Source organism: Lates calcarifer, linkage group LG1 (assembly GCF_001640805.2).
Source record: "Lates calcarifer isolate ASB-BC8 linkage group LG1, TLL_Latcal_v3, whole genome shotgun sequence".
Lineage (NCBI taxonomy): Eukaryota > Metazoa > Chordata > Actinopteri > Centropomidae > Lates > Lates calcarifer.
The window spans coordinates 13,177,841-13,202,691 of record NC_066833.1 but is presented as its reverse complement, the minus strand read 5'-3'; the positions used below and the strand labels follow the sequence as shown (position 1 = coordinate 13,202,691).

Sequence of the window (24,851 nt, the reverse complement as noted above, 5' to 3'; positions counted from 1 at the left end):
GGCTTTACGCCCACACTCCCCGCACACACACACACACACACACACACACACACAGACACACACAGACACACTAACATTCACACAGAAACATGTAATAGAGAACCTAGACTTTCTTAGCTTGTCATTAATTTCTGCATTCAGGCTGAGAGCACCTGCTGTGTCTGCCTGCTATGGGACTTTAAACACTTCACATGAGCCTTATGTGGATGTATATATGTGTGTGTGGGTTTATATTTCTGTTAATTCTTGTGTGAAAGGAGCATTTATTCAGTCTCCACTTACTCTACAGAAAGTCTGTCTGTCTCTCTCTCTATCTCTCTCTCTCTGAAAAAAAGCACTGCTCATTCAGGCATACATCCATTCTGAATTCCACAGAAAGAAAAAAAAACATCCATTTACACATTTATGCCCATTCGTTCTAATGACTGTCATTTTAACCACAATGAGCCCAGTGTTTCAGGTGTTTGCCCATTCATCATTGCTCTGATTCAGTGTTGATTTGCCTGGGACAGCGAAACCAAAGCATATGATCAATGAGTCTTCCCGCTGTGTTGGATTCAAAAGGAATGACCCCGCTTTCTTTTTCTCCTCTCCTCTCTCATTGCTTTCTCCCAGTGGAGGGAAAATGTAAGATAGACACGAACGTTCCTGGTATACACTCACATCTGTCTATACTTCGTAGTTCCTTTTGTTTCATAGTGGATTCAGCACGTTTCCTTTAGTAGCAGTAGTACTGTGATGCAAATAACCAAGACTGCAGCTTGAAAGCCCTCACTTGTAGAGAAAAACATGTTAGTTTAAGGGTGGAAAAAGACGCTACGAGATTTTGTTAATATTTAACAGCAATTAAGCAACTACACACACATCTAGCCAGATTGAGAATTACACTTTGTGCTTTTTCTCTGAGATATTTTCACAGAGCCTTAATCTTGAAAATTTGGCTAAGGCAGCAAGTTTGCTTTTAATTAATCTGAGTAATTTACACAAGATCTGGTAGTGTGATTTTTCACCCTTAAGTGTTTATTAGATGCTTAGTATTCAGTGAGAGTGAATCTGAATTTAAATAATTCATCTGTAAATGCTTACAGGGTGGATATAACTTTATTTTTCTCTCTGCTACCTTCCCCTCTTCTCCTCATATTCCTCCTCTTCTGATCCCAAATTCCCTCTTTCCTGTTTCTTCCTCTTCTGCTTTCCTCTCATTTCTTTGCTCACCTCTCTTGTCACCCAAAACATTCTGTCTCACTTACGTTTCCTCTCTTTACCTTTTCTTCACATCTATTTAATTGCTTTCTTTTCCCCACCTTTACACCCTCCATCATTTCTTAAATTCCCTATTTTTGCTCTTACAACTCTGCCTGCTTCTTTGACAATCCCTTGCTGTGCTTCCCTCTCCATTTTCCCTTTAATCTGCCCTCTTATTTCTCCTGTATTTGGTTCTCTCTCTCCCTCTTGTCTGTTTCTCCTACTCTCTGTCTCTGTCCTCCACCTCTCCTTTTCTCCATCTTTTTCAGTGGGAAGAGATCAGTGGGGTGGATGAGCACTACACTCCCATCAGGACCTTCCAGGTCTGCAACGTGATGGAGTACAGCCAGAACAACTGGCTTCGCACCAACTGGATACCTCGCCAGTCCGCCCAGAAGATCTATGTGGAGCTCAAGTTCACCCTGAGGGACTGCAACTCCATCCCCTTGGTCCTGGGCACCTGCAAGGAGACCTTCAACCTCCTCTACCTGGAGACAGATGACGACCAGGGCAGCCACTTCAGAGAGCACCAGTTCTCCAAGATCGACACCATTGCTGCTGATGAAAGTTTCACCCAAATGGACCTCGGCGATCGCATCCTCAAGCTCAACACTGAGGTGCGCGAAGTGGGTCCCATGACAAAGAAGGGCTTCTACCTGGCGTTCCAGGACGTGGGCGCCTGTGTAGCTTTGGTTTCAGTGAGGGTTTACTTTAAGAAGTGCCCGCAGACTGTCAGGAATCTGGCCTCCTTCCCTGATACGGTGCCCATGGACTCCCAGTCGCTGGTGGAGGTCAAAGGCTCATGTGTCAATCACTCCAAAGAGGAGGAGCCTCCACGAATGTACTGCAGCACAGAGGGGGAGTGGCTCGTGCCTATTGGGAAGTGTCTATGTAACCCAGGCTACGAGGAGAGAGGCAACACCTGCCAAAGTAAGACATGTCTTCTTTCAGTCGTGTTTATTTTCTTGACGCTTACCTTGTCACCCGCTCATTCTGTCTGTTGTCTACCTTTCTTTGTGTGTAGTCTCTCATTTTCTAATTATTTCTTTGTGGAAAACACAGCCTGAATTTCTTCCCTTATTTATAATACAGTGTGTGATACAATGCAAAGTTTGCCAAGGCTGCAGAAGTGAAGTGTTTGATGTGAAGCCTCTCACACTTCATATCTGTCAGCCCAGAATCTTTGATGTCAAATGCTCAACCTTTATGTATGCATGTGTATGTGTATGTTTGTGTGTGCATGAGCATCCTGTATGTGTGACACCTTCAAACAAACCCAAAAATCCAAAGAGTGTCGGTGGATAAGTCAGTAGTTGTACCTTTATGTTTCCATGCATGTGTGTGCCGTGTTATCCAAGTCTTTGAGTGATAGGTTGCAGTGTTCAGTAGTTCAATAGTAATCTTCTCTGTGACACATCATTAGCTATGGGAAGATCTTAACCAGAGAAGCAAGGATGGGGCTGATAATGCAGAAGAAAGGAGTGAGTTGGAGTGGTGGTGAATAATGGAATAGTTGTGGCAATAGTTGTGGGTGTTGGTGAAGGCATGACTGGGTAGACACTGGAGTCTGGAGATACTCGATCTCACCCTAGAGTCTGTTTGTCGCCCAGGAGGTGGTAAAAAAAGTCAAAAAAGTATGTGTCTGGCTGCCTTTAATTTTCCCGAATGTTGACTTTTGGTTCCGTCCACTACATTATCATCATCACACATGTTTTGCAGGGGATTTGAGGTTTTGCCAGTTGGTGGTTAAAGAGAATCAAAATGTAACAATGATTGAAGTCTCTGAAGAATTATTTGGCTCCTGGTGCTACGCAACTGTGCTAGATCCAGGGAGTGACACATTGCTCTGTGAAACATCCTTTACCTAGAGGTTTTAACTGCAGATTCAGACAATTTATTGAAAGCAATTGTCCTTTGATTGTCTTTACTTCTCCTCACATCATTTCACCCAAGCTGCTTTGTCAAAAACATTGAGTAAATGATAGCCCTTTGACAACCATTTTATATCCCCTTTGGGATCAAGCAACTGAGTGGGTTCAGAGGTTAAATGTCATAATGAGCCATTCATCTTAGCATATAAGATGACATCCCAGTCTGTTTTGAAACCACATTACTTTGAGTTACAAACCTCCCAAAAGTGTTAATGTTTTTCAATAGGGTTTCACAAAAGCATTTATTTAACAACTTTTAAACATTTTCTTTATACTGTGATGCATATATATATGAACACAGACAAAACACAGCCAGGCCACTTATGCAAAATTAAATTTCCTGCGTGTGGCTTCTGTGGCTGCTGTTACAGCTTTCATCAATTACATTTGCAGTTATTTCATCAGTGTCTCTCTGCAACATGAATTTGTGCATCTGTGCAGTAGTTTGTCCTATGCAGCACGTTTTCACAATGCCTGGCATTTTTGTAGAAAGTGATGCTTAAATTCATATTTAAATAGCCCAATGCATGTGTTACATAAAATGTTAATAGATGCAGTGTATATGTTTGCATACTTCATGCTCTTCTGGTTTGTGTTTTGTATATTTTGTTTGGCCATGTCAAGGAGCAAACTGCTCCCAGTGGCTTTGGCAATGGAAACAGAAGCACCAGCTGCATGTGCCATGAAACCCCGCTTTCTCTTTGTTGTGGCAGGACTCTGTGGTCCATGTCGTTCTATATGTGCTCCCCTTTTCTCAGTTTCAGAGAGCTCCTCGCTCTGCTTAAGAAGCCAGACGCAGCATCTATTTGAAAGCAGCCACCTCTGCACTGTGGCTGTTCCACAATGACTTTAAAGTTAAAACAGTGTTGGAAGTTTGAAAAAAGAAAGCTGTCTGTCTTTAGCTTAGCTCTAGTTATTATAGCTGCTCGCAAATGCTTCTATGTTCATCAACTCTCTCCTCTCCAGAACCATGCCCAGTGTTAATTAAAGATCAAAGCCAGTCTCCCAGGTCAAGCCCCTGCTGTCAGGGCTAGCTTTTTCTGGGGCTATGGACTCCAGATGAGTCTGTCTCACTGTCCAGATGCAAGGAAAAACTTTGTTGCAGCTGTCAGATGAAAACCTTGTATATACAAAATGTAAACAAGTCAGGGGAGCTGTAAAAATATAGGCAAAAATGATGACAAAACAAGTATTAGAATGAGATAAGAATAGATACAGACACTGGGCCTTATTACATTTATCTCTGAAGTTATTTTTTTCTGAAAAAGGGTGTTGAAGTGTTTATTTCACAATCTTAATCCAAGTTTTATTGATAAATTAAAGGTATAGATAATATGAAATGACTATAAAATGTTGGCAAAAAAGTTGAATATACAAGCATGGGACATTATATAGACAAATGGCAGACCCCTGACCCCCCTCCTACCACCCTCCTTTCACTTCCTGTCTCTCTGTGAATTGTGTGAATGTTTGGATGTATTTGACAATCTCTTATTAGTTTCAGAGAGGTCTAATGGACTCTAATAAGGTCTTATGTTACCCTGGAGTGGGACAGCTGCACCAACAGGCCCCCTCAGTCCCTGCATGCAGCCATCGGGGGCCCCAGCGCGCAGCTCGCTCTGCAGGCCCTCTATGTTAACAGATAGATGATCGCATAGGGTTAAGTCACCATACGGACAGATAGCGAGAAAGATGAAAACATATTTACAGTGCAATGGCCAGCTAAAACAGATAGAAGCAGATGTCGACATGATGTGACAGATGTTCTCAAGTGGTTACATGTCACAGACCCACACACAGACACATATTGGGCTCTAAACCCCATGACGTCATACACAAGGAGTTTGGTTGTTGTTGATTTTTTTTGCAAATGGGCTGTAATTGGGGACAAAACTGCACATTCTATTAGTGGATAAATTTTTATTCAAATGAATTGTAGTGAAATAAATCTGTTGTTCCTGAAGATGCTTCAGTGACTCCTAGGTGTCCTGAGAAATAATTCTCTGTGTTATTGTTTCACCAAAATAAACAAACATATTAAATTCAGTTAAAACCACAAATGAACAAGTGATTAAACATAAACCCTGTCAGGCAGGAGCTGTTACTTAGATTTAAGATGCAGAGAGTGGTGAGAGAGGTGTTTGGATTTAGTGTTGTTGGCTTTGACTGTTAGCTCTGAGTCAGATGTGGAAAGAGCACCTTCGCTGAATATTTCATGCTTTGTTTTCTTTGACAAGTCGCCTTGATGCAGTGTCTTTCACTTACCCAAGTCTGTTTTCTATGTGTGTGTGTGTGTGTGTCTGTGAGCGAGAGAGGAAGAGAGTATGAGAGCAGTTGCCTTTGTTTATGCAGACTCCAAAGTGTGTTTAAGGGCTTTAGCAGAGTACACTCTTGTATTAGACTGACTGACTCTTGCTGGGTTGTGAATGTGTGTGTGTGTGTGTATTTGTATATATAGCGAGAAATGTTTGTGAAAGGAAGGATGTTTTTTTCAGTGGCGCCTTCAAACGAGCACATGAATTCTGTCTGGCTTTGGCAGTGGGTCACCATGTGCGAGCTGCCATTACGAGAGTGTGTGCTTGTGTGCGTGCACGTGTGTGGTTGATGGCTGCAATGTATATGTGTCATTAGATATTTCACAGGATGCAGTGTATATTGCTGTGAACATATTTTGATATTTCATCATCTATATCAGAGTAGAAGATGTCAGATATTTTGTCAGGGAGGGAGGCAGTGAGTGGATTTGGACTTTTTCACACTGTACGATGTGAATTCGCGCGTCAGTCATCGTCGGGATTACTGTATGTTTTGTGAGCAGACTTCGGCCTTTCCACTGAGAATGTGAGGCCAGATCTAATCTCGCTAAGTCGGTCTTTCATCTGTCATTAAAACAGACTGCAGCAGGTGAACTAACTCCTATCTACCATCAGTGTGAAATTCCTACAACCCTAATTTGATCCTAAAACAGCAAACGGATGTCTGTCTGTCGAGTTTCTGTGTGTGTGTGTGTGTGTGTGTGTGTGTGTGTGTGTGTGTTTTTTTTTTTTTGCAAATGCAAGCAGCTGTTCTGCTGTATGTTCCAGGAGAGACCCAGGTTTACATTCTTGCTGGATTTATCAAGACACACAATCCTCAAACTTGCCAGCACCATAATGCTTATTACAATTACACATATGCAGTAAATCTGTACACAAAGATGCAGGGACACATAGGCTCAAGCATGAGTTGCTGGTCTTGCTTGGATTACTATCCATATCTTAATACAAGTAGAGGAAGAAAGAAAAGAATTTTAGAAATTAAAATAAAACTAATTTCATCAGGTATTAAAGCACCACAGAGCAGCCTAAATGAGAATTCTAAAGAAATTGTTTTGTGCTGATGATAAATCTTCTAACAGAATTTGTTTTTGATGACTGCATTGAAATTGGCATTTCCAAATAACAGTGCCTTTATTCTCCTTGTTTACTTCCTTCACTTCTTCCCTCCCTCGCTCCGCTCACCCCAGTGGCTGATGGTCTTGGCTGCTGGTTCAAAGCCCGCCGCCCATCTCATGTCGAATGTTTTATATCACTCTCCACTCTCTCGCTTAAGTGATTTAGCTGCTGCCCTCATGCACAGACATGCTTGGCTTTCAAGCAGACATGCTGGACTCGCATTATACGTCTTTCATTGACTTTGTCACGCAAGCCTACATCGACCTGACCAATTGAACGCTCAAGCTCAGCTCTTTGAAAAAAGATTCAGCATAGAGGTTTATCATTTGATTTTAAGCAAAGCTCAATTCAGCTTCAACCATGAATCAAATGTGTCCCTGTAATGTCATTAGGGTCGCTAGTGCTGCCAATCCCACTGAATTTTTATATCTATTTCATCTTATTGTTTTGGTTTGCTGTTCCCAAGGGTTGATGCAAAATGGTGGAGAACCAACATGACTGCTGAAGAAACTCATTTAGCATTTGACTTGCCAACAGGGACACACATACTTTACTCAGGAGTGGTCAGACCAAACCAAAACTAAAATGCCAGTGAATATTGGACTTGCATTCATCACAGAGGACTCCAATGGGATGCTAGCTTTACTCTGTTAGATGTATTTTTGTGAGCTGGTTTTGGAGTCTCTCTTTCCCCTATCAAAAATCCCATAATGCAGCTCAGTGCTTACCACAGAAGATACTGCTGTTATCCAATGCAGGCCTTGGATGTTATTGTATTTTACAGTCATGCTCAGTTTTTTTGGGATCCAAGGTGGCAATCAGATAATTATGTATGCAAGATAAAGTATGTTACACATAGTGTTCCTGTTTCTTTTTCAAATATTGATTGATCAAACAACCATAAGAGCAAGAGTAAGTGATTTGGCAGCACTGTAAAAGTCCTACAGTTGTGCTTACATTTTCCTTCTTATTTTTCCCATCACCCATACTGTTTTTTTGTACTGTGTTTTTTTGTATATTTTTCTGCCAGACTGTTGAGGCTGAGTGCTGTGAATTCATGGGGTTATTGGCTCCCCTCTAGTCCCTTGGAAGGGCTCTGTTTGTTTGTGTTGGCCATTATATAACTGCCCGGCTCTCCACAAGAACATGTCAGTTCTACACATGCGCATGCACACATCAACAGCAACACCACATCCCCAAAAATTGCAAAGACACTATTTCTAATCCAGCAACAGGCAAATGTACACCACTGCCTCTGTTCTTGTCTTCTTTTGTTGTTAGATATGTGTTTGCATTTACTGTGCATGTGTTTCTCTCTGTGTGCATCTCTAAGTTGTAGCCTTTATTTATCCAGTTCACTGCATCCTCTGAGCCATTGTTCCTTGTTCCAGCTGCACCCTGTTACACATCATATACTATAGTTGCACACATTCACAATGGGAGCTGCACAGTCTAGCCGAGTGCAACAATAGCCTGTTGCTGTTGGGCACCTTCATGGTTGTTTTTGAAAGCAGGTGTTACTCATTAACTTCCGTCGCACACATTTTCCAAACCAGTCCAGGGAATCACATCACTTTATGCTGACCTGTGTCTAAGTGTGTATTAGTTTGGGTGAATGAAGTGTTATACTGTACATGGCTCTGCTTTAACATTGGCGTTCCATTGCCTCAGTCTCCTCCTCTCGTGTCAGTTTAGCTTAGTGTGGAGGCTTTCTTTCCTGCAGTCTTTTGGCTGTGTGCTGCCTGGTATTTAGCCCTTTTGGAACTGAAAGGGAGAGGAGAGGCTGGGAGAGAGGACAAGGCCTGGATTGAGTGCTCCAGTGAGAGAGGTCTTGATTCATGATGTTAACACTATACAAAATTTGCTAAATCTGTTCGCTAAATCTTTTCCTGGAATCGCATCCCAACTACCAAACCAACCAACATGTATGCTTGCACAAATCAAAATGAGTAAAAAATTAAGTCTTTCCTAAACAGTGGAAACTGAAAGTTGTTGGCAGAAAAGTTTTTGTTTCCACACCTCAGACATCACCTCATCACCTCCTGTGTGTCAAGTTGCGTTGGATCTTGCTCTATTTCCCCTCCTTTGTTGTCTTGTAAGCAACTGTGTTGTGGCTGAAGACAGGGAAAAAGGGAATCCATGCACTCTCATGCAAAGTTGTTCATGCAGTAATGTGTGACTGTGTTTAGAGGTGCATCCTCAGGTAAAACAGATGTGTTTATGTTGTTATATTTCTCTGTGTACTGGTATCATTGCTGCCCAAATTTTGAGCACCTCCAGTACTATTCGACTTTTTGAGGATCTTCCATAACCTTGATTTGCAAAATCAAACTCAGCTAATTAAAGCATGCTGAGAAGCCCACAGCAATCATACTGACTCTACAACACAGCAGCTAGGAGGGAAATCTGACTGGAGGGAGGGAAAGAGAGGGTGAGAAAGTGTGTGTGTGTGTGTGTGTGTGTGTGTGTGTGTGTGTATGTGTGTGTATGTGTATGTGTGAGAGAGAGAGAGAGAGACACACACACACACACACACACACACAGACAGAAAGAGAGAGAGATGATGAGCAATTAGAGACACTATTCAGCTGCAGCCCAAAGGCAAGAATTACTCACTAAGCAAGGAAACTCAGCAGTGATCTTGTACATACTCACATACTGTATTGTACATGCATGTCTGTGGGTGTGCGCATTTGCATTTTTGTTTGAGTGCCTGCATGCACAAAGAGAGAGAGTCAGTGCACATTCATATGCTTATCCACTGCTATACAAGGAGAGTGAAATATTGCATGAGCATATGTCTTTGCCTCAGTCCCTGTTAAATCAGTGTCTATTTCTTTATCTTTGTGTGCATTATAGTCACTGATGCAGTGTGTGTGTATGTGTGTGCCTGTGTGTGTGTATTTCTGGCATACAAGGCCAATGAGGAGCCTGTAGCCAAGGATGCAGGAAAGGTTTGTTCATTCAGGGTATTATTGCCTGTTTGCTTTTCTCTTTATGGGCCATCCAGAGCAGGCTGGGAGTGGTGGGTAAGTCTGTCACCCCGGGGCCCTGGTGCTGTTGGGACTTCAAAGCTGTTGGTAACCACAGGCTCAGGAATTCAACACACACAGAGACAAATACACTCCAATGCGCACACAACCAGGCCTAAAACAGAAATGGAGGCATAGATAGATAGATGGGGTGTTTATTTGTCGGAGAGGCCCCTGACCACTTCACAGTGGTCAGTCTTTCTGTGTGAGTGTAAGTGCATGTGTGTATGAATACAAGTGTGGGTCTCTGTGTGTTTAATGTACAGAGAGACTCAGTGTGGGTACAATAAAAAAAGAAGCACAAGAAGAGAAAGAGCACACATGTTTAATTTATCTTTATATGTAGATGTGTGTATGTGTGTGTGTGTGTGCATGTGCTCCTGTGCAAATCCACATCCAGCCCACGGGTGTGGCTTAACACTGATGGATGATCACTGTGGAACTACTGACATTACTAGTGTGTGTGTGTGTGTGGGTGCATGTGTGTGAGTGTGTGCCTCAGTGGACAGACAAGGACGGAGGGGTATGGACATGGCGAGAAGTGTCCTGTTTGACAGACACAGTGGATGTTTGGATACACATGTAATGCAACAGGGGAGGGAAATGGAGGAGCAGAACAGGGTAGTCACTCCATCATCCCTGATAGATGAGAGGGGAGCAAGCTGGAGAGGGAAGTGCAGGCGGGGGGGAGGAGAGACGGGGAGGTGAAAGCACGAAAGAAAGAAAGAAAGCAAGCTGTCACAGGGATATAGAGCCCCGATGAAAACTTTTTTGGCACAGAATGCCTGTTTTGTGATTTGTGATATTACTTCTGTCAATTCAACATCCACAGAGGCTGACATGTTTGTTTCTTTTCAGCATTGCTCCACTAATCGTTTTCATTTGTGTGTTGCTTTCAAGTGTTCCAGTAAGTTGGGACTCTCGCTGATCGACAGTATAATCAGCAGCTCATATGCATTTTTCTGTCTGCTCCCCCTGTTATCACTATCTGTTACAATTGTTAGTGTTTCCCTTCACAAATCTCTATCTCTATATTTTTCATGTGCATTGTTCTGATGTCCACCTTCTGTGGTCAGCAGTCATAGCCTGTTAAAGAGCCTAATTGCAATACCACTACCACTTTTCATAATATGACTACAACTGTAAGACATAGGTATTCAGTGTAAGCCTCTATCACATTGTGAATCTAACTCATGAATAGAATAGACCTATTACTGTAAACCTGGTGTGTGTGATGTCTGCTGTCCTTGGTGCTGAAGATGTGACGCTGCCTCCTCGACTGCAACCTCACTCACATCTAGGGGCTACGGCTGTCAAGTGTCTCACTTATCTGAACACATCCTGTAGGCATGTATAGTGAATCTGTGAGTAGTTGTCAGACGCATCATCTGATTGTACAGCTGCGATGCGTTCAGTGAAGAGAAGGCCTCCCAGTGTCATTTCAGTCTGAAACACCCAAGCGTCACAGCATAAATGTCTGTCTTCCAGCAGCTGTCTGATCTTGCTGTGCTGCTGTGCCACAGATGTCACCGTAACAACCTTTCCGTTTCAACAAACACTGCACTCTTTAATGACAGTCGAGCAAAGACAGCAAAATCTCTTTTAGCACTTTTGAGAATAAAGGCACAGCATGCAAATCTAGTGGCAGTTCTGGCAAGTCTTAGCCATATAGACCGTTACCACTGATGTAATGACATGTTAGAATTGCTGCACTCAACTGTCCAAAAGCTCTGTCGCCACAGGAAGCTCACAGTCACTCAGATTTTTGATCATTGTACTTTCTCAGCAGCAGCCTGAGTTGCTCTGCCCATCCACACAAACTGTTCTGGTATGAAACAGCAGAGCTTCCTTTGACAGCACGACTGTTCTCTAATGCTAAATAATATTACACGTCAATAAAAACAGAATCAAGCCCGAGCTGTCACTCACAAACTTGACATGCTGAGATACAGACTAACAGCTGGGTAGAGTGTAGTGTGATAGTATTGCATGAGTTTTCCATGCACATACTACAGTCTAAGTTTTTTTTCCTTTGTTTTTTTTTTTTTCACTTAGTAGCATAGTACTAATGGTTATACTGTATACAACTGACTACCTATCTGGTAGTCTCTCCTTTGTATTTTTGAATGTTTTTATTTCCTTGTACCTGTGTCTACTTGTGTGTTGTTGACCTTGCTTTGGTAACCTTGGTGTTTTTATTGTTTGTGTCTTCCATCTTAATCAGGTCTGCAGGAAGTGAGGCATCATAGCCCCTCTGGGAACTGTGTGTGTGTCTGTGTGCACTTTTGTGTGCACTTTTGTGTGCTTGTGTGTGTGTGTCTGAGAAAGAGAGGGAGATATAGAGAGAACGAGTGCACAACATAAGTGTGAGAGACATGTCTGTCAATATATACAGGTCATTAGTAAACCAAAAGTGAGCAGAGGTGAGGAGAGGAAGACAAAGTGCTTACCACAGCAGGAACCGCTTCTCACTGACAAACATGAAAACACACACACATACTCTGAAATGAATTTGAAATCAGCTTTAACTTGCTCATTGCATTTATTTATGTAAAACCAATACTGAATTGAACAATCTTTTTTATTGTAGTTCAAACAGTCTTCTGTCCACACTTATAGATTAAGACATCAATTTCCAGAGTTTTCAAAATGTACACACATTTCTCCATGGCACTGCCCTCGGATGGACTGGCTGCCTGTTTCCCCGATTTTGACTCAGAGCATGCTGGAATGGATCAAAGAAACCTGGTCAGAGGCAAGTTTTGAAAAGGCTTGTATTTCCAGAATTAGAATGAAAGTCTTTGAAAAGGTGTAGGTTGAGTTTTCAGGTCCAGTTTCTTTTGAACTCTTTTTATGCACACTATAACCGAGCTCAACCAGGTACCCTGTACGAGACACTGATGGTATAGGGTGCCAGGGCTGTTAAAATCCATTTGGCGTTCATACAGTGAAAGTAGAATGCTGCTTAGTGTCTAAGGTGGGAGCCAGACTGTAGCCTTGTACCCCTCTGTTGGCCCATGCTGTTTAGTGAAAGATGTCACAAAAGGTAGACATCTTCAAGTCTGTGGCTATTGTTGTCTCCAGGAAAGAAACTCCACTCTAGTGAAGCACCTGTCACGTCTGGAGTTTAGGTATTTCCAAAATTTGTCCACAAGTGTTGGTTAAAGGGATAACCTGAGTCCATGTTGCAGCAGCTATATTGGGCAAGTATGGTAAAGAGAGACTTGAGCCGCAAAGCCACAAAAGCTCTTTGATTTACAGGTCAATTTTTGTTGTGACCCTCAAATATGACTTCAGCCACCAGCATAAGCTTGAGCTTGTGCCTGGAAAAAAAGACACTGTGGAGACAAGCAGTTAGAGTAACCTTTCTTTTAATGGATGCTGGCATCACTCTCAGTGACAGAGCTCGATGTGGAGAGTTTTACAGTGAAGAGCCAGTTGAGGAAGTGGCAAACCTGGTAAAGATGTCTCATGGGCACAAGGCAGAACTAATTGGATGGAACTTCAGGGGATATCCAGAGAGAGAACAAAAACATGGATTCTAAGTGAATGATGCAGAACTTTACCTTCTTCAGTTGCAAAGACTTTAAACAATCCAGTGTAAGTGGACTCCATTCACCCTTGTGTGAACGCACCCAAAATATAGTAACTCCTCTCAAATTATTTCTCAGCTTGTGCCCCTGTTGAAGAGTCACTGGTGTTCCAGACAGTCCTGTCTTTTTCAAATGATCCATAGACTCAGACTCCATGCATCCCTGACTCTCCCTACTTCCACTTTTGATAGAGATAGGAACAGGGGAGAAGGAAAAGGTCCCTGCACTCTCATTGCACACTCTACCCATCCCTATCCACGCACAAGAAGCAAGGAGAATGGTGACATTTTACTGTCTGCCATGGCGGTTGACTTAGAAATAGTGTCAGATGGAATGACATGCCCTCTGGTGTGTGTGTGTGTGTGTGTGTGTGTGTGTGTGTGTATGTATGTGTGTGTCTGTGTGCATATCTGTAAGAGAGGAGGGGAGGGTGTTGATGTGCACTTGAGACATCCACTACTGTTGTGTATGCATATGAGTGTGTGTCAGTTTGGGGTTTGCTGATTAAAATCAGTCAGGCCTCAGTGATCAGGCCTTTAGCTGTCCCTACATGCTGAATGCCAAACACAACAGAGCATGCCCAGAGCAACCAAGCATGGAAGCTGCAACACTAAACCACACCGGCCAACCTTAAAGGCCCACAGCTGTGTGTACATTTGTGTGTGCATGTGTGTATATGAGTGTGTTTTTCTCATCTTTGTGTTTGCCTTTATGTTCTTTAGTGACCATGTCAAGCAATCTAGATAAAAGCCATTCTTATTGAATACAGTTGTTTTTATCTTCCCCAATAATTTTCAGCATCTAAACACTACACTGACTCTGGGCGTAATATTGATTGTTCTGCTTAAAATACTTTCACCATCAAGAATTACTCAACCTTTTTTAGCTTCAACTGAAAGAATGCAATGAACCTCATTTAGATGATCAGATATCGTATGTCAGAATATCAAGAAAAGTAAAAAAAAAAAATCTACATTCGCAGTGCAAAGGATGAAAATATATACTATTGTGCCTGAATTTTGAATCTGCTGCTATTTGCTTTTAAATGTGGTTTATTTTGTTTGGAGACTCTTTAGTCTCAGTGGTGAAGTTAAAGTTAATGGGCATGACATAATGTAATATTATTTGTAGTGTTAAGCTGATAATGATGATGATAATGGTTCATGATATTAACTTTTTAGCAACTTATAGCCGACAGAGTTACGACCGTTGCAGCACAGTATTTTTAGTTAGCCCCAACATCCTAGCTTCTTAGCACTTCATGTCTTTACGAGTACCACCACTGTGTGTCAACAACTGACCAACAAGTTGCTCGGCCAATCTGTCTAAAGCTGTGGCCTTCAAACTAGAAGCCTCCCTCTTTGTTTTTGTCAAAGTCTCTTCTCTTGTAGAGGCTGGAATAAAGAGCCACTTACACCAGGACAAAAGATCCAACCTTTAAAGGTTGAGGGATACTGTGGAGATGAGCACTGACCTTTCTTACGAATTACACACACTCATTCACATATTCTCTCTCTCTCTCTCTCTCTCTCTCTCTCTCTCGCTCTCTCTCACTCTCACACTCACACACACACACACACACACACACACACACACACACAAGTATGCATGGGACGTCAGAAGCCATGTGAAGATGAGCAGAGAAAAATGGCAGACAGCAGTGTCCAACAAGATTACTGTACTCATCATCCACAGATTTCCCACCTCCTGCGATTCATTTCCCTTCATCTCTCCCTGTTCAAATGGATGGCACCAAGCATTTGTCAAGGTGAAGGTAGCACGGCCCACGCCTAGCGATACAACCGACCAATTTTCAATTTCTTCCGCTCTGCTAGTCTTTTGCTATTAACTGTTCAATTTCAGCACCTGGAGGCGATGCTAAAGTGCAAACCCTCAAGGAATGTTAGAGAAATCTAACTGATTAATGCAAGACCTGCACACTGACTCCAACATGATTCCCTGCTCTGTGGGCTGGCTTTGTATGGCTGTTGGTGCAAACAGCTATATTGATTTGCAAGGACTGATAATGACCTTTCACTTAAGTTTCTGACCTCTACATCTGATTGATATATATATTTTATTTAGTCACTACACAAATCATATTCCTGATGGATAAATCATAGTCAGGAAAGCAGCTGAGTTTAATCTGAAATACTTGTAGTGCGACATTTTGATCAGATTCCTCTGACCTCAGTTCCATTGCAGAGGCTCTCCAAGCCAGCCTGCCAATATCAGAGAAGAAATTCTATATGCTGCTATGAACATTTAATGAGTAATAATTAGTAAATGGACATCAGGATTGACAGTTATTGGTTACTTGAAAGATTCAAATCTCATGTATTTATTGGTACAATAGAAGAAAATGAACAATCTTTGTGGTAAAATGACACAAATTAAGTCTTTTGTGGATCCAAGTTCCCAATCAAGACTCATGTGTGTTGGGGTGGGTGGGTTGGGAATGACAGCTCAGTGCCAGGGGTAATTTAGGTGTGTGCTATTGATGAGACCCCAACTCTAATGAGCTTTAGCCAATTAATCCATTGATTTACATGCAAATGGGTCTTGAAAGGTTACTGGCTGTGACTGCCATCTGCATGTACTTACCATGCTAATGTCGTGCTGAGTGACACATGAACCTTTAACACACGTGCAGAGGGTTGCGAGACAGGAAGTGTGGGAGAGGGAGACATGACTGCTTGATCGCTGATAGATTGTACTGCATAACATTATCAGCAAAAAAGGTGTTAATTACACAGCCATCCATTCACCACTGGCGTACATACCTTTTAATAATGAACCAAACAACTTTAATGTAGTTCAATTCAATTCAATTCAATTTTATTTATATAGTGCCATATCACAACAAAATTCATCTCAAGGCACTTTTCGTATAGAGCAGGTCTAGACCATACTCTTTAAAATAGGTATTTACAGAGAGAGACCCAACAAATCTAGTCTGTCAATATCCCCCACCGACGTACCAACGCTGCACATCAATGTGTATGGGTTGTTATTTCGCTACGCATTTTAATTTTTAACTGTATGTGCATTTGTCTGCCAGCATTACAGTATATCTCAGAAACTAAAAATGTGTGAAATTTGTGAGACACAGGCCTTCAGTTAAGAAACAATTAAATATTTGGGATTTCTGTCAGAATTTTTTTCATGTTTTCACATGTAAAACCAATTATATAACGACTTTATAGTGACTTGATTCCAAATCTTTAGGAATTTTTTGAAGCACCAAAAAATAAGTGTACACCCATTCAGCAACCAGCAGGAATTGTGTCTTTGTGTCAAACAGGGAGCTAAAGAGTTGTTCAGTGTAGCACTTGTTAAGTGTGGTCTAGTTCCTGTAATTAGTCTTTCACTCCATATGAATTTTAAGTTCTCCTTCTGGTGTGAGGATGCTGCAGTGAAGAATGACTCATTCTGGTTTGTAGAAAATGGGCTCTGTAAAGTCTTTCACTTAAAACAATGCAGTAATACAGAGTTCTGCTATCAGCCAGCTAACTGACTGGGACTCAGTGTTAATTACCAGTGTGCTCAGCTTAACTGAGATACTCAGTAAATTGTCCCCAGGTGGGGAAAGAATAGACTCTATCTTCATTTCTCATAGCTGCAGTTGAGCTAATTACGATGGTGTTCGGGTGTGTGTGTGTGCGTGTGTGTATGTGTACATATATAAGTGAATTGTGCTTGAAAAGGTTTTTTTATGTGTGTGTGTGTTTATTGGCCACTTGAGAGGGCTAGCTTCTTTACATCTTTGTGTGTGCATGATTTAGTGTTTATACAGAATGAGGTGCTTAACATAAGCTCATTGGTCCAGCTTGCATATAGTGTGTTTGTGCATACATCTCTGTTCATGTTCATTTGTATCTATTTAGAGTGTGTGTGTGTGAATGTGGTGCTTCAAAGAGCTTTGTTCTCCTCTCTACGTTGTTTTTCTAAGTGTGTATGTGTGTGTGTGTGTGTGTGTGTGTGTGTGTGTGTATGTTTGTACATTCACGGAAGGCGAGACTGAAATTGGCACATGCTAAAACATGACAACTTCCAAAGCCAACAGTTCTGTTAAGTGAGATGTGCTGCGTTATAATGATGCCATCTATCACTCCCTTCATCTTTCCATTCCTTTATCCCCTCACTCCTCCATCACCGTCTCTGTGGCCTCATTAATTTAGCCTGGACTATTTATGGGCCTATAAAAACAATAAGGAAAGAGAAGAAGGGTTTTACTGGCACGACAGACGCTTCCAGTGCATGGGAAAGATGAGGAAGCCTGTTGAGTTAGATGGAGCATACCACATCACTTTCAGTTAATTGCACTAGATTCTTAACATCTGGTTAACATTGGACAATGTTTTCATAAATGCAGTATGTTTTTTGACATATTACAGCCAGTCTGTTTGATATTTTAAAACATACGTAAATACCAAGTCTATCTATGCAGACTGCCTTTTAGGAATGGGAGAAACCAAATTGTGTCTGTATACCCTCATACAATGCAATAATCCTTACAGTCAAAGCTCCAAATTAAATCCTATAAGATTTTAAATTGATACATCTAGTAAACCTTTTATACCTATTATCTAATAATACCAAATATTTCTGTTTCTCAGTAGTTGAGAATGGTTAGAGTCAGGAAAGTTGAACAGGAATACAGGATGGAGGTGTCTTGAGATCTACAGTTATGCTGCATATAGCACACTTCACCTTTTCACAAGTGTGAAGCAAACTTGTCATAATTTAACATTTCCTCACCTATAGAGCTGATATCTCAGTTTGTATCTGCTGCTGTATCATCAAATGTGCTACTTATATAAGGTGACAGTCACACTGGATGTATTTTTCACCTCGTGTCTGCGGTGTTACCTTTTTAGAGGAGCGCACAGCATCTTAATCTGAGCAAAGTTCACCTCTGAGTAGAGAAATGCTCTCAATATTTGGAGCTTTGAGAAATAATTTTATACATTTATTTATTGCTACTGTGTTTTTCGTTTACCTGAATCCGATTAACCATTGGTAGTTACATATAGTCCTCCAGTGACTGACAGCCTGTTGGCTTGCACCAGTGAAATGCCTCTCAGTGGAAAAAAAACGCAGTCTGATCGGTGTTCCATAGAGAAAATAACATCATTTTAAGGCATCGAGTGTGACTGTGGCCTTTATGTAGAACTGATGGGAGACAAAGCTTACTCTTCATCATTAAAAAATACACACTTTATTCTACTGATATCAGTGTTATTTGTGTGGGGTTTCATAGTCAGTCAGTTCTATTCAGTCAAATGTGATAGCAAGGCCACTCACAACGTTGCTGTGCATGACTATGCAGGTATTGGTATCCATAACCTGTTGCCTTATCCTTCCCTCTAACAAGTTTGAGGTCCATGGATTTTTTTTGGATTTTTGACCCTCAAGACTATTGTCAGCCAGTGAACTATAGTAACCTGTGGCTGCTGCCAATGAATAGTACGTAATGTATACTATAGGTTATTCTGTATGGGGTGGTGACATGCTCCTGTTGGCTCCTTTGAGGCTTCAATCATGGGGCCACATGAGACTGCATGGAACTCAGGGTCCCCTTCAGTGGGAGGCCATTCACAAATACGCACTCTTGTCAATTGGTATGGAAGGCTGGCTACTCTGTGGGGGGAAATGGAAATAGTTGATAGCTGGTTTCTACAGGTGTTCAGTAAAAGGATAACTTTTTAGTTTTTAGCTACTATAGTGTGTGTTTGTGTATTGACTGTTTAAATGAATTCCTTTGTATTTTAAAGGGAAACACTGGAGCACCATCATGACAGTGAGACGTTTTATATAATGAACACTGAATAAGTCAGTCGTCTAAAAAGAGCACAAGGTCCAGTGTGTATGCACATCCTTGATGAACTCAAAAGGGAGTCTGTAAAGATCATGAACTCTGTCCAGCTTTCATATTTCTGCATACATGTATTCGTGCTATGCTCTGCATTTTCATGCAGTGAGAACCCTTGACCAGCTCTCTTTTTAATGATGGACTGCTCTGGGTGGCTGTTATTGGTGAGAGTGGGGGTTATCACCCTGCTGTAGAGTGAAATACCATGTGTGCGCCCAGCAGGAGAACATTCCTGCTGGCCCCATGATTTCCTCAGGTCATTCATGCGGTCCTCATCCCCACTGTAATGGCATTGTCCTGGGGCCCAGCCGCCCTGCCAGGCCCCCCACGCTTCAGGCTTTGCCTGGCGGTGCTGCCCCTCAGCTGCCTGTCAACCACGCAGAGCCTTGAGTGGTTGATTGGAGAGTGGGAGGAGTTAGAAGGGTAAGGCCATGGCTGGGGCTCACTCTGCTTTTAGGTTATGTAAAAATTATGGCAGAAAAAAAATCTTATTCACTGCTATTTGTACATTTTGGGTTCCCTGAAATTTGCTGTGCTATTCATAAATTGTGTGCTTTATTTTTCATTGATGCAAAAGATCAAAAATACACATACAACCTGGTGGTATTGGAAAGACGTAGCTGAAATGAATTTTTTTTAACTTTGTGTGTTCAACAGTAACTTGGCTTTTGAATGTTTTTTTTACTCCTGGAGTGCTGAGGGCATGTTTTAGCATTCACAGTGCCTGCTACTGAGAGCTGCAGTATATTTCTCTCTCTGCTTTCTGTGGAATTTCTTAAGTGGCAGTCACATAACAAAACAACACCTCCGTCTCGCATTTGCTGAGATAAATGAAGGCATCGACTGTTATGACTTTATTTTGTTATATGGTAAAGATACACGGATGACAATGCGTGAGCCAAGCAGGAAAACTCAACCGCATGTAGCTTGTAAGAAGTGAAAGTGCTGCATTGACTAAGTGGTTGTATGGAGTGAAAGCAAAGGAGGAGGGACGGCATCTGCCGCTACTTATGAATTCAACAAAGAGCATGTGACAGACATCTTTTCTCAAAGCTTCTCCCTCTCTCTGCATTCTCTGTGTGTAAAATAGGCTGTTCATCATTATTCAAGGACGGAGCTGATTAAAGGTGATTAAGCCCTGCCCATCCATCACTCTCGCCTTTCAGCCTGTCACTGGCCCCAATATTAAGGGGGACACCAGTGTGCGTGTGTATATGTGTGTGTGTGTGATGGAGAGAAAGACTGTCCAGCCAGCTTTGTGTTTTTCCAAATATTCGCCATTACACTAATTGTGAATAATTTCTCAAATTGAAAGTAACAATATACTTGGCTCCTTAATAATGCTGCTTAATACTAAGATAATACACAAAAGTACTGAAATTGTGGTTTGAGCTTAAATGGGCCGTGGAAGCCCATTCTTTACAGGATTCTTTAGTAACCCTATGATGAATGTCCACTTTCTTCCTTGATGAATGACAGCAGTGAGAGCCTTTCTTGCTCTTGCCACTCCTCATAACATGAACCAACAATACGGCTAACCACTGATGCTAAAAAGAATGGAGAGTTTTCCTGAGCAAGAATTAATTGATTGGTTTTGCTGGTGTCCTGTCCTGTTCATGTGTTAGACAGTAAGCCTTTCATCAAATTGTAGACGGTGGGAAAAGAAGAGTTTGACTATAATATTTTTTGTTAAAGCTTTTGCACCTGATAGCTTTTTATGATTTTTATAAAAAATTAAACTACAAATCCAGTTCCACTGAATGTGGCTTTTCTCTGGGTGAGTAAAGCTTCTGAAACAGGATTTAGACCATTAGAAGACACTATAACTCTAGCTTTTTAAAATGGGGTGAGGCGGGTTTCATTGCAGGTTTTACAGAGTGTTGAGTTCAGTTTCACAAGCTGTGGTCAGGGAGGGAGATGTGGATGACACAGACTGGTCAGTATCTCATTTCTATTAAAAGACCTATATCAACTTTGACAGCTTTAGTTTCTGCTACCCAAAGAAGTGCTTTTTGCTTGATGGTCAGTTGTGTGTGTGTGTGTGTGTGTGTGTGTGTGTGTGTGGCACAGAACCACTCTGAAAGCTTTGTATTTAACTCAGTTTGTTACACTGCGTCAGTCCTTGGGAAATAATGGCTCCATCAGTATGACTAACTCTGATGATAGTACACACACAGAGACACACATCCTGTTTCACAAGATCCAAGGATGATAATAATAGACAAGGCAATGTGTGAGCTGAACAGTTCTCAGTATGTGTGCTTGAATATATCAGCTTGGCCACAGTGTGTGTGTGTGTGTGTGTGTGTATGTCTGTGTCTGTAAGACTGAGAGCAGAGCGTACTGTATTTGCACAGAACAGCAACTGCCAGTGAAACCTTTAAGAATTGCTTTGGGAAGACAACGACCAGAATCTGGTTATTTAACTTTTGTTTTCCACTGTGATGAGCTGGAGCTCCACAGACTCACTAACGTTAACTCTGCAGGGTGCCGCACTGGAAATACACTTCTGCTGAACCTGCACTTCTCCCAGTGTCTCAACCCCACCACTACCAAACAACCCACTCCTCCACACCCCAAGGGCACAAAGTCACAGAAATGTGAGTTTAGAAAGTTATGACTGAGTCAGCCCTGAGCAAAGACAATGCATGAAAGTCATTGTTATACTTTGTATGGATTTGTAGGTACTGAAAGAAATTATTTTTATCTCTTTGCATCTTGTTTGTCTGAGGTAGTTCTTTCATTTTGCACACCCTCAGACTCTGTTACAGATTTTTTTTGGAATATTATCCTCACCCCTGCCTCTTTGTAAAGCAATAAAACTCAAATGATATTTTCCCAATGCAAAGTTGAAATACAGCAACACTAATCTGTGGCACTACAACGCTGAGCTCATTCATAGTTCCCATGGTGCTTGGATGCTGCCAATTGTTGCAGCTATATTTACACTGCAGCTTTTCTTTTATCTATATGAATTGCTCAGGAGTGTCTCATATCATAAATAGTCTTCATATATTTAATATCCCTTGCTGTAGTCATTTTTCATATTCTTAATTGGTCTCAAGTGTGTTGTTTCACAGAGCTCTAATGGATCTCCACAGCATCCTTGGTCACATGTATGTGTGTGTTATTTGTGTGTGTGTTCTAAGATTAGTACAGGAAGTTTGTTTTGAATGGACCCATGTGAATATTATCCATGCTTGGGTCATAAGTGATGACTCACCGTTGCACCACACTATACACACAACATGCTGTCGACACACTCAGTGGGACTCGGTGTCTATGTCTGTACACAGTATGTATGTGGATTACATGTAATTTACAACAACACACACCTGCACTTGTGAAACACAAGTGACTTCTTGAATATAAAAATGTGTGTTTAAGAAAAATTAATGGTACTCATTAACAATTTGTACTCTTATGTTTGATTGTATGTGTGTGTGTGTGTGTATGACATACACTGCAGCAGCTGAGGATGATAGGAGAGGGAGCGGAGGAGCCGGAGTTGGGGAGGTGGGGAGTAAGGCGAGAGTCTTGATGTGTACTTGGATCGTGCCAGGATGTCTGGCCCTGTCTGTAGTTCACCTGCGCTGGTCTGTCACTTGTGCACACACACACATTTACCTTTTCACTGGCAGGAATGAGTACACACACACACACTTACCTTTTCACCGGCAGGAATGGACGCAGTAACACAGTAACATACTCTTCCAAGGGCACAGCAGGCATACATACATTCTCTCTCACAGCTCACGAGCATAACAGGTAAATCACAAGATGCTGATTTATAGAGAGGTTTATCCCCCTCTCTCTCTGACCCAGTAACCGCTACCCCTGGGTCTCTCTCTCTCTCTTTCTGTCTCAGCAGTAACACATGGCGGGACACCCTGTGGTGAGGTGTGTCAGTTGAGGAGTGATTTAGTGCTGCTCTGCCCCAACCACTGCTGAGACACCTGCCCCAGGAATCCGTACTGCACATTCACACACACACACGCATACATATCTCTATGGATACCATGCAGATGGACGGACACACACACAGACAGAAGTTTAGCACTACCAGAACCTCCTAAAGCACAAATAGTTCCTGTTGCCCGAGGAGACCCCATTTTGCTATTTCCGCAAAGCATTGCATACCGACTCTTAGTGGATTGTGAACAGTTATGCTCAGTTATGAATTCCCGAATTGTCTCTAGCCACTAAATCTTTTCCAGTGGGACCTGAGACTGGACACTGTCCCAGCATGCACTGGGTTCAAAGGAGTGAAATAGTCCTAATAGCTCAGCACCACCGACAACACCCATTGACAAATGATCACAATCTTACGAGAATCCAACCAAAAATAGAAGAACTGATATTATCACCCAATATAGAAGCAATCAGCATTGCACTGTGGCCAAAGCAAAGCCTAGAACCTTGAGGAAGAGATAGCAACGTATTGCAGACATCCGGTATGCCGCAGCTGGTACACTCTGCTTGTTTATCATTGTAACCATGACAATGAATGTATGGTACGTTTGCTGCAGTAGGGGGTGCTATTTCAGGAAACGTTCTTATGGGTCGTATCAAAGGGTAAAAATAAACGTCCCATGTGGTCGTTCAGGTTGGAGGACTTCCACGGGGAGGGAACTAACATTTTTTCCATGTGTGAATAGTACAGAGCAGGCACAAAGTTCAAATATGCAGCCAAATGCTGTCTCTTCCATGGTAACATACCTCAGTTCTTTCTGTCCAACAGATGCATCTCTCCATGACAACAGTATAAAACAGTTAATGGCTGTTATCCCCAAGAACAACTCACACTCCTGTCTGGCTTCTTCTCTTTTTTGTTTTTAGTTTATTTGCTCACACAACAGAATATCACAGGTCAGGAATGTCACTGGGGATCATAACAAAGCATCAGATGAGATAGATATGATCGTACAACACTGCACATGGATGGAGCTGCAACATTGGCATGGAGCCGTGAATATGATTATTAGTTTGTTATACGAAACCTTGATCAAATTGCCCCTCATTTTATTCCCTGCAGCATGCAGGAGAATCCTATTAGCCACCTTAGGCATGAACTACACAGAGGAATTCTCAGGCCTTAACAAATACATTCTGACCTTCATATGTCTGGTAGAGATTCATGGTGTGATGTTCAGTTTCAAGGTGAGAAATAATGACATACATGTGAAATATTTGGTTTGGTGTGATTTAATAAGATAAGGTAATGTGTGCTGTTTTGCAGTATGGCATAATATGATGTGAAATGAGGTCTCGGATGGACTTAGATCGACCTCCCGATCACTGCTGCCCATAACAGTGTGTTCTGTTAAAATTCAAACACACATGAATCCCTTAGTATACAGTGTTTTTTAATGTAAGGAAAGGAAAATATGCCTTGAAAGGGCATGAACAGAAAAATTTTTTTTTAAAGTGAACAGTCTTAGCTTCATACAGTGGAAATTAAAAGTAGATCATTATGGATGATATCTATAACATATGGAATGTCAGGCTGCAGAACACCAGGTATTCCATTATTTGTTTCCAAATGAAACCATCTGTCATCCCACAATATTCAATATGAAAATCAATAAAATAAGTTTATCAGAAATGAATTTGAGAAGCATCCATATTTCTATAGATTAAATTTCATCCTGTGATAATCCCTTAATGATTACGCTAAACAAGGAGTAGAAATTTACAGCAAGGATTTATATATGTAAACTAAATGTTTCTGTTTTCTCTCA

General features: G+C 41.6%; 1 protein-coding gene across 1 annotated transcript in view; it reads left to right on the top strand.

Moving 5' to 3' along the window:
- Positions 1 to 24,851, top strand: part of epha3 (eph receptor A3) — a 92,852-nt gene that overhangs the window by 14,827 nt on the left and 53,174 nt on the right. The window contains 1 exon segment of the mRNA XM_018701660.2: positions 1,515 to 2,175. Within this exon segment, the coding sequence (XP_018557176.1) occupies positions 1,515 to 2,175 (661 nt within the window).